Source organism: Schistocerca nitens, chromosome 5, assembly GCF_023898315.1.
Source record: "Schistocerca nitens isolate TAMUIC-IGC-003100 chromosome 5, iqSchNite1.1, whole genome shotgun sequence".
NCBI classification, from domain to species: domain Eukaryota; kingdom Metazoa; phylum Arthropoda; class Insecta; order Orthoptera; family Acrididae; genus Schistocerca; species Schistocerca nitens.
In genome coordinates, this window is record NC_064618.1 from 748131330 (window position 1) to 748145407 (window position 14078).

Here is a 14078-nt window from a genome sequence, read left to right on the forward strand (position 1 = left end):
GCTTGTAATTTCTGCTTCTTTTCATCTAATTGCTCTATTGCTTCTTGTTGTGAGATTTTACCTAACGTTTTTCGTTTTTTGTCTGATATTTCATTTCTTATAAACTGTGTTAGCTGTCCGATGTCTTTTCTCAGTTTTTCTATTCTGATCTGTAGCCTGTGTTGCCATGCTGGTTTTGTGGGTTTCTTCCGTGTGTTGGTTGGTTCTGATCTCTGCCTAGTGTGTATATTTAGTGTAGTGAGTGCTCCTACATAAACCAGTAGTTGTAACTCTTCCATTGTTGTATTTTCATTTATTTTGTTGTGTATGATTGTGTTGATAGTTTTTATTGTTGTTTCGACTTGTGGGCTATTTGGTGGTCTATGCAAGAATGGTCTAATGTCTGTATTTGTGTCTTTGTATTCTATATATGTCAACTGAAATTTTTCTTCTATATCTAACATGTGTGTCACTTCGTGTTCTATTTGTGCTTGTGCTGGTGGCTGTCTTAAAATTTCATTTTCCTCTGATTGTTTAATTGATGCGGGTTGTTATTTGTTTGTTTGCTCTGGGATGTTGAGTCCATTACTGTATTTTCTTCTTCTTCTAATTGCACATTATTTTGTTCCAGTATTTGTTGTACTTGTTGTTTGATGTTTTCTAATTCTGACTGGGGTATCCTGTTATTTTTTATTATTACACGAATCTGATCAGCTAGACGTTGTTCTGTTAAAAATTTTAATTCTGGGTATCTGGTAATAAATGTTGTGTATACTTGTGATCTGTATCCAGTTGTGTTGGTTCCTAGGTTTGTTGCTTGGTAATAACAGAACATGAGGTGTCGATTAACTTCATCTGACCATCTCATCCTCTGTCTTTGTTTTCCTTCTAGGGTGGTTGCAGGAAGCATATCCTGCAAAACACCTCTATTTGGATTTAAATCATTTTCCAGTTGGCTAGCAGTGTCATTACCATTGTGGGCGGGCATAGGGTTCAAGCGCCGTCCCCGACCATGACGGCGCTTGTCCGAGGCTTCTTTAGTTCTGTCCTGAACCAAGTAATCACACTAAAAGGGGGGGTTAGCCCTATTAGTGGTTTGTTCTTTTCGTCGCCTTTTACGACTGGCAGAACATACCGGAGGTCTATTCTTTTCCCGGGCCTCCACGGGGATTATTATTATTATTATTATTAGATTAACTGGAATGGAAGTCATAATTATGAACATAATGAAATGGAGGTGGGTGTGATACATAGCCAGGCGATTGGATGGTATGTGGAACAAGCAAGTGCTTTGTTGAAAATTAAGAGGTAACAAACAAGCAAGATAGCAACCTTATAAAAGGTGCATAGATGGCACGAGAAGACACGAAGAAGCAACATGGATGTGTACCGGTACAGCTGAAGATTACATTGCAAGGGGCACACAAGAGGAAAGAGGAGATCTTTATCCAGTGGCTGCCTGCAAGAATACTTTCTTATTTGCCACTGAAACTGAAATAACAAATGTTAAGGACAAACGGCACAACAAATCACTGTGCTCATTGTTAGGGATCGAGCTTGCACATTGATCTCAAGCATTTTATGGTATTACACTTTTAACATGGTACATAAAGTTTTTTTACATAGAAATATTGTATTAAGTCTAACGTATTAAGTGGTACATACCTATAACTATTTAAAATGTATCTACTGCCACTGCTACTAACATCAGATCTAACTAGATACAATGTAACTAACTAATTCTTGCACTAAAGCTATACTTATACTTACCTCTATCTGCTACCATTTCATTGCTGCATTTTATTTATTGTAACCGAAATTTGTGTCAGCTGCTTCACTACTGGCCTTAAAAAATATGAATAGCCTAGTGTGATGACACCACCAATAATGAATGCAGAGACAGTTTTCAATTTTTGGATTTGCCCTTCATATTGGACTCTACACAAACACGTAGTTTTTTCTCAATGTTGATTCTTGGTATACCAGCCAATATAACTCAATGACTAATTCCCACAAAGATATTTTGGAAAGTGAATCTACTACAAATGGGTAATGATGTCAAGTTGTGGCTACTGAGGAGGGCTACATAAACATTTCACTGGGTCAACAGTATGCAAAGGTGCTTCTTTAGATTCTGTAGTAAAGCACAAGAACTCACGTAGTATTGTAGATGCAAAGTAAGTATTAAATTCAAGAAGACTAAGTCTCATTCAATGTCTAAGTTACAACTAATATTTCAGATGGCATTTGATACTTACCTATGTAATAGATAGAACCATTGTTGCACCCCAGCAGCAGAAATGATCCAGCAGTATCAAAGGACGATATTGGCACTACATCCTGAATCTGCCAGTGCTGTGTCATTGCATGCCACACACCAATTTTTCCTGTTGGTGAAAGTGCTACCAACTGACTTCCAATGAAGAACAAATACTCAACTCTTACATGTAGGTTGAATATACCTGCAAACAAATGCACCACAGCATATGTGTAATGAACAGTAAGATAGTATAGGCATCAAAAAATCTGATGAATTTATGTTTCTAGTATCATCTCTCATATTTTATATTGTAACTAATGAAATTTTATGGTACCATTCTGTATATTTTTGATACTATTTCTTGAAATGGAATACTAAGTCAACTGTGGTGTGATACGTATATGCTCCTGATTGATGAATTGATGGTGGAGAGAGATAAATAGTAGAGAACAGAAGGCAGCAGTTGTTGGTTTATGTTTGTCTTGAGGTAGCAACAGTTGGGGTTTTGTCTGGATTAAAAAAGCAATTATCAAGAGAAACAAATACATAATGTGATGCAGTGATGGTGATATTTTTTCCTGGTGGTTTATTCCATTTTTTATTTTACATGTTTACGACCAAATTGAGGAGCAAATATCCAAGGTCATGGAATGTGTCAGTACATGAAATTACTACAGAAAAGTAATAATAGATAAAATAAAATGTTCACAAATCCTAAAATGACAACAAGCTGTAAGTTTATAGAAACGGAATCAACAATGTAAGAAGGAGTTTGCCTCATTTTTCGAGGAACTCCTCAACAGAATAAAAGGAAACCCTTCAGTTTACACTTCAAGCTCATGGATTATTGCTGAGATTTTTGAATTCTTGTGGTACCTTATTGAAAATTGATGCAGCAGAATACTCCATGCCTTTCTACATTTATATCTACATCCATACTCTGCAAGCCACCTGACGGGGAGTACCTTGAGTACCTCTACAGGTTCTCCCTTCTATTCCAGTCTCGTATTGTTCGTGGAAAGAAAAATTGTTGGTATGCTCTAATCTCTCTGATTTTATCCTCATGGTCCTCAAGTCAAGGAAGTGTGATCCAAATGCAGACTGGATTTCTGCCTAGTATTAACTTAGTGATTCCTGCTAATTCTTGGGAATAAGCTGATATTGTTAACAAGAAATGACATTAAAGAATGTATATAAAAGAGAGAGAGAGAGAGAGAGAGAGAGAGAGAGAGAGAGAGACTAATGAACAACGATTGATAGGAGATTCACAAACTTACCCAACTTATTGTCCGAACCAACCATTTCTGAGCCACAAATACTCTTTCAGAATAGGAACATTTACCCCAAAATGTAATACTATACATTATAAGTGAATGAAAATACACACCTTCTCTCCTGCCCTCCAACTAAACTGCAACACTTCACTGTCCATCACTCCCACCATACTATCCCTCCCTCTCCCCCACAGCCTCCTCCTTACCCCCACCCAGTCGCCACTCCCATCATGCACTGGTGCTGCTTCTCGTAGTGTAGTTTCAGCTCTATGAGACTGCAGACGTGTGTGCAAGTTGTGTGTGTGTGTGTGTGTGTGTGTGTGTGTGTGTGTGTGTGTACTGCTGACGAAGGCTTAATGGCCGAAAGCTATGAGTGTGTGAATCTTTTTATTGTGCCTATCGCGACTCAGCATCTCTGATATATGGTGAGTAGCAACTTTCCTTCTCTGGTATGGTTAAATAAAGATCCATTTACTAAGTTTTAAATTCTGTCACATTCTCAGTTAGTAACACCTGATAATCGGATTATCAACAAGGCACTTTGGACCTATTCAAGAGATCATACCAGTGAGAGTAAGATTTTGACTACATACCAGAGGTGGCAATGGAGACTGAAGCAAGTTGTACTGGAAACTTCAACTGAACAGAGCCCCACATTTTCATAACAGTTTCTACAACAAATGAAAACTTTCTCCAAATACCTTATCACACAGCATGGGCATCCACAGATTTTTTTCCAGGGAGGGGCAAAATTCTAAAATTATTCTGATACAACCTGATTCAGTGACTTTGGATGTTGTTCTCCAAGGACTAAATTTGGCAAGAAATACATAAAACTTACTGTATTTCAAATGACTGATAGTTATCCACATACTAATTTTCAAGTAGATTGCTTTGATACCTAAATGGTAAAAACATTTCCGAAGCATAATAAAAAAACACATTAATAATTCTTGTGGTGAAGGAATGAACACTTAGAGAGAGAGAGAGAGAGAGAGAGAGAGAGAGAGAGAGAGAGAGAGAGAGAGAGATGGTCTTATTCACAACTCAAGTCATTTATGCCTGAGAACATGTTCCACCAACTGTTCCCTTCTTCTTGTCAAGTTGCGCCACAAATTCCCCTTCTCCCCAATTCTACTCAGTACCTCCTCATTAGTTACGTGATCTACCCATCTAATCTTCAGCATTCTTCTGTAGCACCACATTATGAAAATTTTTATTTGTTCTTGTCTAAACTCTTTATTGTCCATGTTTCACTTCCAGACATGGATAGGCTCCATTCAAATACTTCCAGAAAAAGACTTCCTGACACGCAAATCTATACTCGATTTTAAAACATTTCTCTTCTTCAGAAACACTTTCCTTGCCATTTCCAGTCTACATTTTATATCCTCACTATTTCTGCCATCATCACTTATTTTGCTTCCCAAATAGCAAAACTCATCAACTACTTTTGGTGTCTCATTTCTTAATCTAATTCCCAGAGCATCACCCAATTTAATTCAACTACATTCCATTATCCTCGTTTTGCTTTTGTTGATGTTCATCTTATATCCTCCTTTCAAGACACTGTCCATCCATTCAACTGCTCTTCCAGGTCCTTTGTTGTCTCTGACAAGGTTTTTATTTCTTCTCCCTGGATTTTAATTCCTACTTCAAATTTTTCTTGTTTCCTTTGCTGCTTGCTCAATGTACATATTGAATAATATTGGGGTAGGCTACAATCCTGTCTTACTCCTATCTCAACCACTGCTTCGCTTTCGTGCCCCTTGACTCTTATAACTGCCATCCAGTTTATGTACAAATTGTAAATAGCCTTTTGCTTTCTGTATTTTACCCCTGCCACCTTCAGAATTTGAAAGAGAGTATTCCAGTCAACACTGTCAAAAAGTTTCTTTAAGTCAACAAATACTATAAATGTAGTTTTGTCTTTCCTAACCTACCTTTTAAGATAAGCTGTAAGGACAGTATTGCCTCACGTGTTTCAACATTCCTATGTAATCGAAACGGATCTCCCCCGAGGTCGGCTTCTACCACTTTTTCCATTCGTCTGTAAAGAATTTGTTATAGTATTTTGCAGCCGTGGTTTATTAAACCTGATAGTTCGGTAATTTTCACACCTGTCAACACCTGCTTTCTTTGGGATTTGAATTATTACTTTCTTCTTGAAGTCTGAGGGTATTTTGCCTGTCTCATTCATCTTGCTCACCAGATGGTAGGGTTTTCTCATGGCAGGCTCTCACAAGGCTATCAGTAATTCTAATGGAATGTTGTCTTCTCCCGGGGCCTTGTTTTGACTTAGTTCGTTCAGTGTTCTGTCAAGCTCTTCACGCAATATCACATCTCCCATTTCATCTTCATCTATATGCTCTTCCATTTCCATATTATTTCCCTCAAGCACATCACCCTCATATAGACCCTCTATATACTCCTTCCACCTTTCTGATTTCCCTTCTTTGCTTGGAACTCGTTTTCCATCTGAACTCTTGATATTCATATAGGTGGTTCTCTTTTCTCCAAAGGTATCTTTAATTTTCCTGTAGGCAGTATCTAACTTACTACTAGTGATATGTGCCTCTACATCCCTACATTTGTCCTCTAGCCATCCCTGCTTAGCCACTTTGCACTTCCTGTTGATCTCATTTTTGAGACGTTTGTATTCCATTTTGCCTACTTCATTTACGGCATTTTTATATTTTCTCCTTTCATCAATTAATTTCAATATCTCTTCTGTTGCCCAAGGATTTCTACTAGCCCTCTTCTTTTTACCAACTGCTGCCTTCACTATTTCATCTCTCAGAGCTACCCATTCTTCTTCTACCATATTTCTTTCCCCTGTCCTTATCAATCATTCCCTAATGCTCTCTCTGAAACTCTCTGCAATCTCTGGTTCTTTCAGTTTATTCAGGTCCCATCGCCTTAAATTCCCACCTTTTTACAGTTTCTTCAGTTTTAATCTACAGTTCATAACCAATAGATTGTGGTCAGAGTCCACATCTGCCCCTGGAAATATCTTACAATTTAAAATCTGCTTCCTAAATCTCTGTCTTACCGTTATATAATCTATCTGAAAGCTTCCAGTGTCTCCAGGCAGGAAGAACGTAGATACAGGAACCATCAGTGTAACAGTTGTAAAATGTCGTAGCTGTGTTGGGAAAGTACCAGAGCTCCAAGTGCTAATAAGAAGCACTTATGCTCAAATCGTTATAGGCACTGAAAACTGTCTAAAGCCGGAGATAAGCTCAGCTGAAATTTTTGCGAAGAACCTAACAGTGTTCCGAAAGGAGGCTAAACACGGTTGGCGGTGGCATATTTGTTGCTGTCAGAAGTAGCTTATCTTGTCGCGAAATTGAAGTAGATAGTTCCTGTGAGTTAGTATGAGCAGAGGTCATTGTAGGCAACTGGAATAAAATAATAACTGGATCATTTTACCGACCTCTCAATTCGGATGATACAGTTGCTGAAAGGTTAAAAAAAACTTGAGTTTTATTTCAAACACCTACCAGACTCATACAATTATAGTTGGTGGTGTCTTTAATTTATCCTCGATGTGTTGGCAAAAATACATGTTTAATTCAGGAGGCGTGCATAAAACATTATCCAAAATTGTGCTAAATGCACTCTCTGAAAATTATTTCGGGCAGTTAGTTCATGAGCCCATGGGAATAGAAAACGGTCGTGAAAACACACTTGACCTCTTAGCAACAAATAATCCTGAGTTAATAACGAGCATCAAAACAGATACAGGGACTAGTGAACACAGGATTGTCGTAGCGAGACTGAATATTGTAACCCCCAAATCTTTAAAAAATAAACGAAAAATATACCTATTCAAAAAAGCAGATAAAAATTCACTTGATACCTTCCTGAGAGACAATCTCCACTCCTTCCAAATTAATGATATAAGTGTAGACCAGATGTGGCTTGAATTCAGAGAAATAATATTGACAGCAACTGGGAGATTTATACCAAATAAATTAACAAACGACGGAGCTGATCCTCCTCGGTACACAAAATGGGTCAGAACACTGTTGCCAAAACAACGAAACAAACATGCCAAATTTAAACAGAATCAAAATCCCCAAGATTGGCGATTTTTACATAAACTTGAAATTTAGTGCGGACTTCAAAGCAAAATACTTATAACAGTTTCCACAACGAAACTTTGTCTCAAAACCTGGCAGAAAATCCAAAGAGATTCTGGTCATATGTGAAGTATGTTAGCGGCAAGAAACAATCAATGCCTTTTCTGTGCGATAGCAATGGAGATACTATCGAAGACAGTGCTAACAAAGCAGAGTTACTAAACGCAGCCTTCTGAAATGCCTTCACAAAAGAAGACAAAGTAAATATTCCAGAATTCTAATCAAGAACACCTGCCAACATAAGTAACGTAGAAGTACATATCCTCAGAGTAGTGAAGCAACTTAAATCACTTAATAAAAGAAAGTCGTCTGGTCCAAACTGTATACCAATTAGGTTCCTTTCACAGCATGCTGATGCATTAGATCCATACTTGACAATCATACACAACCATTCGCTTGATGAAAGATCCATACCCAAAGACTGGAAAGTTGCACAGAAAGGTAGTAGGAGTAATCCACTTAATTACAGGCACATATCATTAACGTCGATATGCAGCAGGATTCTGGAACATATGTTGTGTTTGAACATTATGAATTATCTCGAAGAAAACGGTCTATTGACACACAGTCAACATGGGTTTAGAAAACATCGTTCTTGTGAAACACAACTAGCTGTTTATTCACATGAGTGTTGAGTGCTATTGATAAGGAATTTCAGATCGATGCCAAATTTCTGGATTTCCAGAAGGCTTTTGACATTGTACCACACAAGCAGCTTATAGTGAAATTGCATGCTTATGGAATATTGTCTCAGTTATGAGACTGGATTTGTGACTTCCTGTCAGAAGTCACAGTTTGTAGTAACTGACGGAAAGTCATCGGGTAAAACATAAGTGACTTCTGGAATTCCCCAAGGTAGTGTTATAGGCCCTTTGCTGTTCCTTACCTATATAAACGATGTTGTTGTTGTTGTTGTTGTTGTTGTGGTCTTCAGTCCTGAGACTGGTTTGATGCAGCTCTCCATGCTACTCTATCCTGTGCAAGCTTCTTCATCTCCCAGTACCTACTGCAACCTACATCCTTCTGAATCTGCTTAGTGTATTGATCTCTTGGTCTCCCTCTACGATTTTTACCCTCCACGCTGCCCTCCAATGCTAAATTTGTGATCCCTTGATGCCTCAAAACATGTCCTACCAACCGATCCCTTCTTCTAGTCAAGTTGTGCCACAAACTTCTCTTCTCCCCAATCCTATTCAATACCTCCTCATTAGTTACGTGATCTACCCACCTTATCTTCAGCATTCTTCTGTAGCACCACATTTCGAAAGCTTCTATTCTCTTCTTGTCCAAACTGGTTATCGTCCATGTTTCACTTCCATACATGGCTACACTCCATACAAATACTTTCAGAAACGACTTCCTGACACTTAAATCTATACTCGATGTTAACAAATTTCTCTTCTTCAGAAACGATTTCCTTGCCATTGCCAGTCTACATTTTATATCCTCTCTACTTCTACCGTCATCAGTTATTTTACTCCCTAAATAGCAAAACTCCTTTACTACTTTAAGTGTCTCATTTCCTAATCTAATCCCCTCAGCATCACCCGATTTAATTTGACTACATTCCATTATCCTCGTTTTGCTTTTGTTGATGTTCATCTTATATCCTCCTTTCAAGACAATGTCCATTCCGTTCAACTGCTCTTCCAAGTCCTTTGCTGTCTCTGACAGAATTACAATGTCATCGGCGAACCTCAAAGTTTTTACTTCTTCTCCATGAATTTTAATACCTACTCCGAATTTTTCTTTTGTTTCCTTTACTGCTTGCTCAATAAACAGATTGAATAACATCGGGGAGAGGCTACAACCCTGTCTCACTCCTTTCCCAACCACTGCTTCCCTTTCATGCCCCTCGACTCTTATAACTGCCATCTGGTTTCTGTACAAATTGTAAATAGCCTTTCGCTCCCTGTATTTTACCCCTGCCACCTTCAGAATTTGAAAGAGAGTATTCCAGTTAACGTTGTCAAAAGCTTTCTCTAAGTCTACAAATGCTAGAAACGTAGGTTTGCCTTTTGTTAATCTTTCTTCTAAGATAAGTCGTAAGGTTAGTATTGCCTCACGTGTTCCAACATTTCTACGGAATCCAAACTGATCTTCCCCGAGGTCCGCTTCTACCAGTTTTTCCATTCGTCTGTAAAGAATTCGCGTTAGTATTTTGCAGCTGTGACTTATTAAACTGATAGTTCGGTAATTTTCACATCTGTCAACACCTGCTTTCTTTGGGATTGGAATTATTATATTCTTCTTGAAGTCTGAGGGTATTTCGCCTGTTTCATACATCTTGCTCACCAGATGGTATAGTTTTGTCATGGCTGGCTCTCCCAAGGCTATCAGTAATTCTAATGGAATGTTGTCTACTCCGGGGGCCTTGTTTCGACTCAGGTCTTTCAGTGCTCTGTCAAACTCTTCACGCAGTATCGTATCTCCCATTTCATCTTCATCTACATCCTCTCCCATTTCCATAATATTGTCCTCAAGTACATCGCCCTTGTATAGACCCTCTATATATTCCTTCCACCTTTCTGCTTTCCCTTCTTTGCTTAGAACTGGGTTTCCATCTGAGTCCTTGATGTTCATACAAGTATTTCTCTTTTCTCCAAAGGTCTCTTTAATTTTCCTGTAGGCAGTATTTATCTTACCCCTGGTGAGATAAGCCTCTACATCCTTACATTTGTCCTCTAGCCATCCCTGCTTAGCCATTTTGCACTTCCTGTCGATCTCATTTTTGAGACGTTTGTATTCCTTTTTGCCTGCTTCATTTACTGCATTTTTATATTTTCTCCTTTCATCAATTAAATTCAATATTTCTTCTGTTACCCAAGGATTTCTACTAGCCCTCGTCTTTTTACCTACTTGATCCTCTGCTGCCTTCACTACTTCATCCCTCAAAGCTACCCATTCATCTTCTACTGTATTTCCCCCATTCCTGTCAATTGTTCCCTGAAACTCTGTACAACCTCTGGTTCTTTCTGTTTATCCAGGTCCCATCTCCTTAAATTCCCACCTTTTTGCAGTTTCTTCAGTTTCAATCTGCAGTTCATAACCAATAGATTGTGGTCAGAATCCACATCTGCCCCTGGAAATGTCTTACAATTTAAAACCTGGTTCCTAAATCTCTGTCTTACCATTATATAATCTATCTGATACCTATTAGTATCTCCAGGATTCTTCCAGGTATACAACCTTCTTTTATGATTCTTGAACCAAGTGTTAGCTATGATTAAGTTATGCTCTGTGCAAAATTCTACAAGGCGGCTTCCTCTTTCATTTCTTCCCCCCAATCCATATTCACCTACTATGTTTCCTTCTCTCCCTTTTCCTACTGACGAATTCCAGTCACCCATGACTATTAAATTTTCGTCTCCCTTCACTACCTGAATAATTTCTTTTATCTCGTCATACATTTCATCAATTTCTTCATCATCTGCAGAGCTAGTTGGCATATAAACTTGTACTACTGTAGTAGGCATGGCCTTTGTGTCTATCTTGGCCACAATAATGCGTTCACTATGCTGTTTGTAGTAGCTAACCCGCACTCCTATTTTTTTATTCATTATTAAACCTACTCCTGCATTACCCCTATTTGATTTTGTATTTATAACCCTGTAATCACCTGACCAAAAGTCTTGTTCCTCCTGCCACCGAACTTCACTAATTCCCACTATATCTAACTTTAACCTATCCATTTCCCTTTTTAAATTTTCTAACCTACCTGCCTGATTAAGGGATCTGACATTCCACGCTCCGATCCATAGAATGCCAGTTTTCTTTCTCCTGATAACGACGTCCTCTTGAGTAGTCCCCTCCCGGAGATCCGAATGGGGGACTATTTTACCTCCGGAATATTTTACCCAAGAGGACGCCATCATCATTTAATCATACAGTAAAGCTGCATGTCCTCGGGAAAAATTACGGCTGTAGTTTCCCCTTGCTTTCAGCCGTTCGCAGTACCAGCACGGCAAGGCCGTTTTGGTTAATGTTACAAGGCCAGATCAGTCAATCATCCAGACTGTTGCCCCTGCAACTACTGAAAAGGCTGCTGCCCCTCTTCAGGAACCACATGTTTGTCTGGCCTCTCAACAGATACCCCTCCGTTGTGGTTGCACCTACGGTACGGCCATCTGTATCGCTGAGGCCCGCAAGCCTCCCCACCAACGGCAAGGTCCATGGTTCATGGGGGAAGATATAAACGATTTGGGAGACAAAATGAGATTTTCACTCTGCAGCGGAGTGTGCGCTGATATGAAACTTCCTGGCAGATTTGGGAGACAATCTGACCAGCCGTCTTTGGTTGTTTGCAGATGACGCTGTCATTTATCAACTAGTAAAGTCATCAGAAAATCAAAACAAATTGGAAATTGATTTAGAAAAGGTACCTGAATGGTGCAAAAATTGGCAGTTGACCCTAAATAATGAAAAGTGAGATGTCATCCACATGAGTGCTAAAAGGAATCCATTAAACTTCGGTTACACAATAAATCAGAGAAATATAAAGGACGTAAATTCAAGTAAATACCTAGGAATTACAATTACGAACAACTTAAATTGGAAGGAACACACAGAAAAAGTTGTGTGGAAGGCTAACCAAAGACTGTGTTTTATTGGCAGGACACTTAGAAAATGTAACAGATCTACTAATGAGACTGCCTACACTACACTTCTCCATCCTCTTTTAGAATACTGCTGTGCGGTGTGGGTTCATTACCAGATAGGACTGACAGAGTACACTGAAAAAGTTCAAAGAAGGGCAGCACGTTTTGTGTTATTGCGAAATTTAGGAGAGAGTGTCACTGAAATGATACAGGATTTGGGCTGGACATAATTAAAAGAAAGGCGTTTTTCATTGCGACGGAACCTTCTCACAAAATTCCAATTACCAACTTTCTCCTCTGAATGTGAAAATATTTTGTTGACACCAACCAACATAGGGAGAAATGATCACCACGATAAAACAAGGGAAATCAGAGCTTGTATGAAAAGAGACAGGAGTTCGTTCTTTCCACACGCTATACGAGATTGGAATAATAGAGAACTGTGAAGGTGGTTCGATGAACCCTCTGCCAGGCACTTACATGTGATTTGCAGAGTATCCATGTAGATGTAGATGTAGAACGTTCTTTCATGATTCTTAAACCAAGTGTTAGCTTTGATTAAATTATGCCCTGTGCAAAATTCTACAGGTGGCTTCCTCTTTCATTCCTTACCCACATTCCATATTCACCTACTACTTTTCCTTCTCTTCCTTTTCCTACAATCAAATTCCATTCCCCCATGACTATTAAATTTTCGTCTCCCTTCACTATCTGAATAATTTCGTCTATCTAGTCATCCATTTCTTCAATCTCTTCATCATCTGCAGAGCTAGTTGGCATATAAACTAGTGCTACTGTGGTAGGCATGGGCTTCGTGTCTATCTTGGCTACAATAATGCATTCACTATGCTGTTCACAGTAGCTTACTCGCACCCCTATTTTTTTATTCCTTATTAAACCTACTCCTGCATTACACCTATTTAATTTTGTATTTATAACTCTGTATTCACCTGACCAGAAGTCTTGTTCCTCCTGCCAACGAACTTCACTAATTCCCAGTAAATCTAACTTTAACCTATCCATTTCCCTTTTTAAATGTTCTAACCTACCTGTCTGATTAACGGATCTGAAATTCCACAAACTGATCTGTAGAATTCCAGTTTTGTTTCTCCTGATAAGGATGCTCTCCTGACTAGTCCCTGCCCAGAGATCCGGATGGAAGACTATTTTACCTCCAGAATATTTTACCCACGAGGACGCAATCATCATTTAACCATACAGTAAAGCTGCATGCCCTTGGGAAAAAATATGGCTGTAGTTTCCCCTGGCTTCCAATTGTTTGCAGTACTAGCACAGCAAGGCTGTTTCAGTTAATGTTACAAGGCCAGATCAGTCAATCATCCAGGCTGCTGCCCCTCTCCAGGAAACACACATTTGTCTGACCTCTCAGCAGATACCCCTCCATTGTGGTTGCACCTACGGTACGGCTATATGTATCGCTGAGGCATGCGAGCCTCCCCACCAATGGCAAGATCCGTGGTTCGTAGGAAGGAGGATGGGCCCTTGTGACGTTATGTCGCCATAAAAATGCTAGTTTAAAATAGTAAAATAGCATCCATCATTATACTCATCAGGAAAGCAATTGGCTGCAAAAGAAGTACTGGTGTAGTAGTGCCCATTGCAAGTGGAGATTACATTGTTACCAATGATGAAAACTATTGTAACTGCGACAGGAATGGTCACAGGGCTGCCGCTGACGAAAATGCAGCAGGACCAAATGGGAGCAGCCCGCGAACAAACAAGACAGACGAATGGGAATGAAAGGACAAGCACAACGACAGACAACTGAGCATGACACCAAGATCAACATCAAGTATTAACC

General features: G+C 39.1%; 1 protein-coding gene across 1 annotated transcript in view; it reads right to left on the reverse strand.

Moving 5' to 3' along the window:
- Positions 1–14078, reverse strand: part of LOC126260957 (BTB/POZ domain-containing protein KCTD3) — a 264436-nt gene that overhangs the window by 141219 nt on the left and 109139 nt on the right. Inside the window, exon 6 of the mRNA XM_049958473.1 lies at positions 2238–2441. Coding sequence (XP_049814430.1) covers positions 2238–2441 — 204 coding nt within the window. The remainder of the gene's footprint in view (positions 1–2237; positions 2442–14078) is intronic.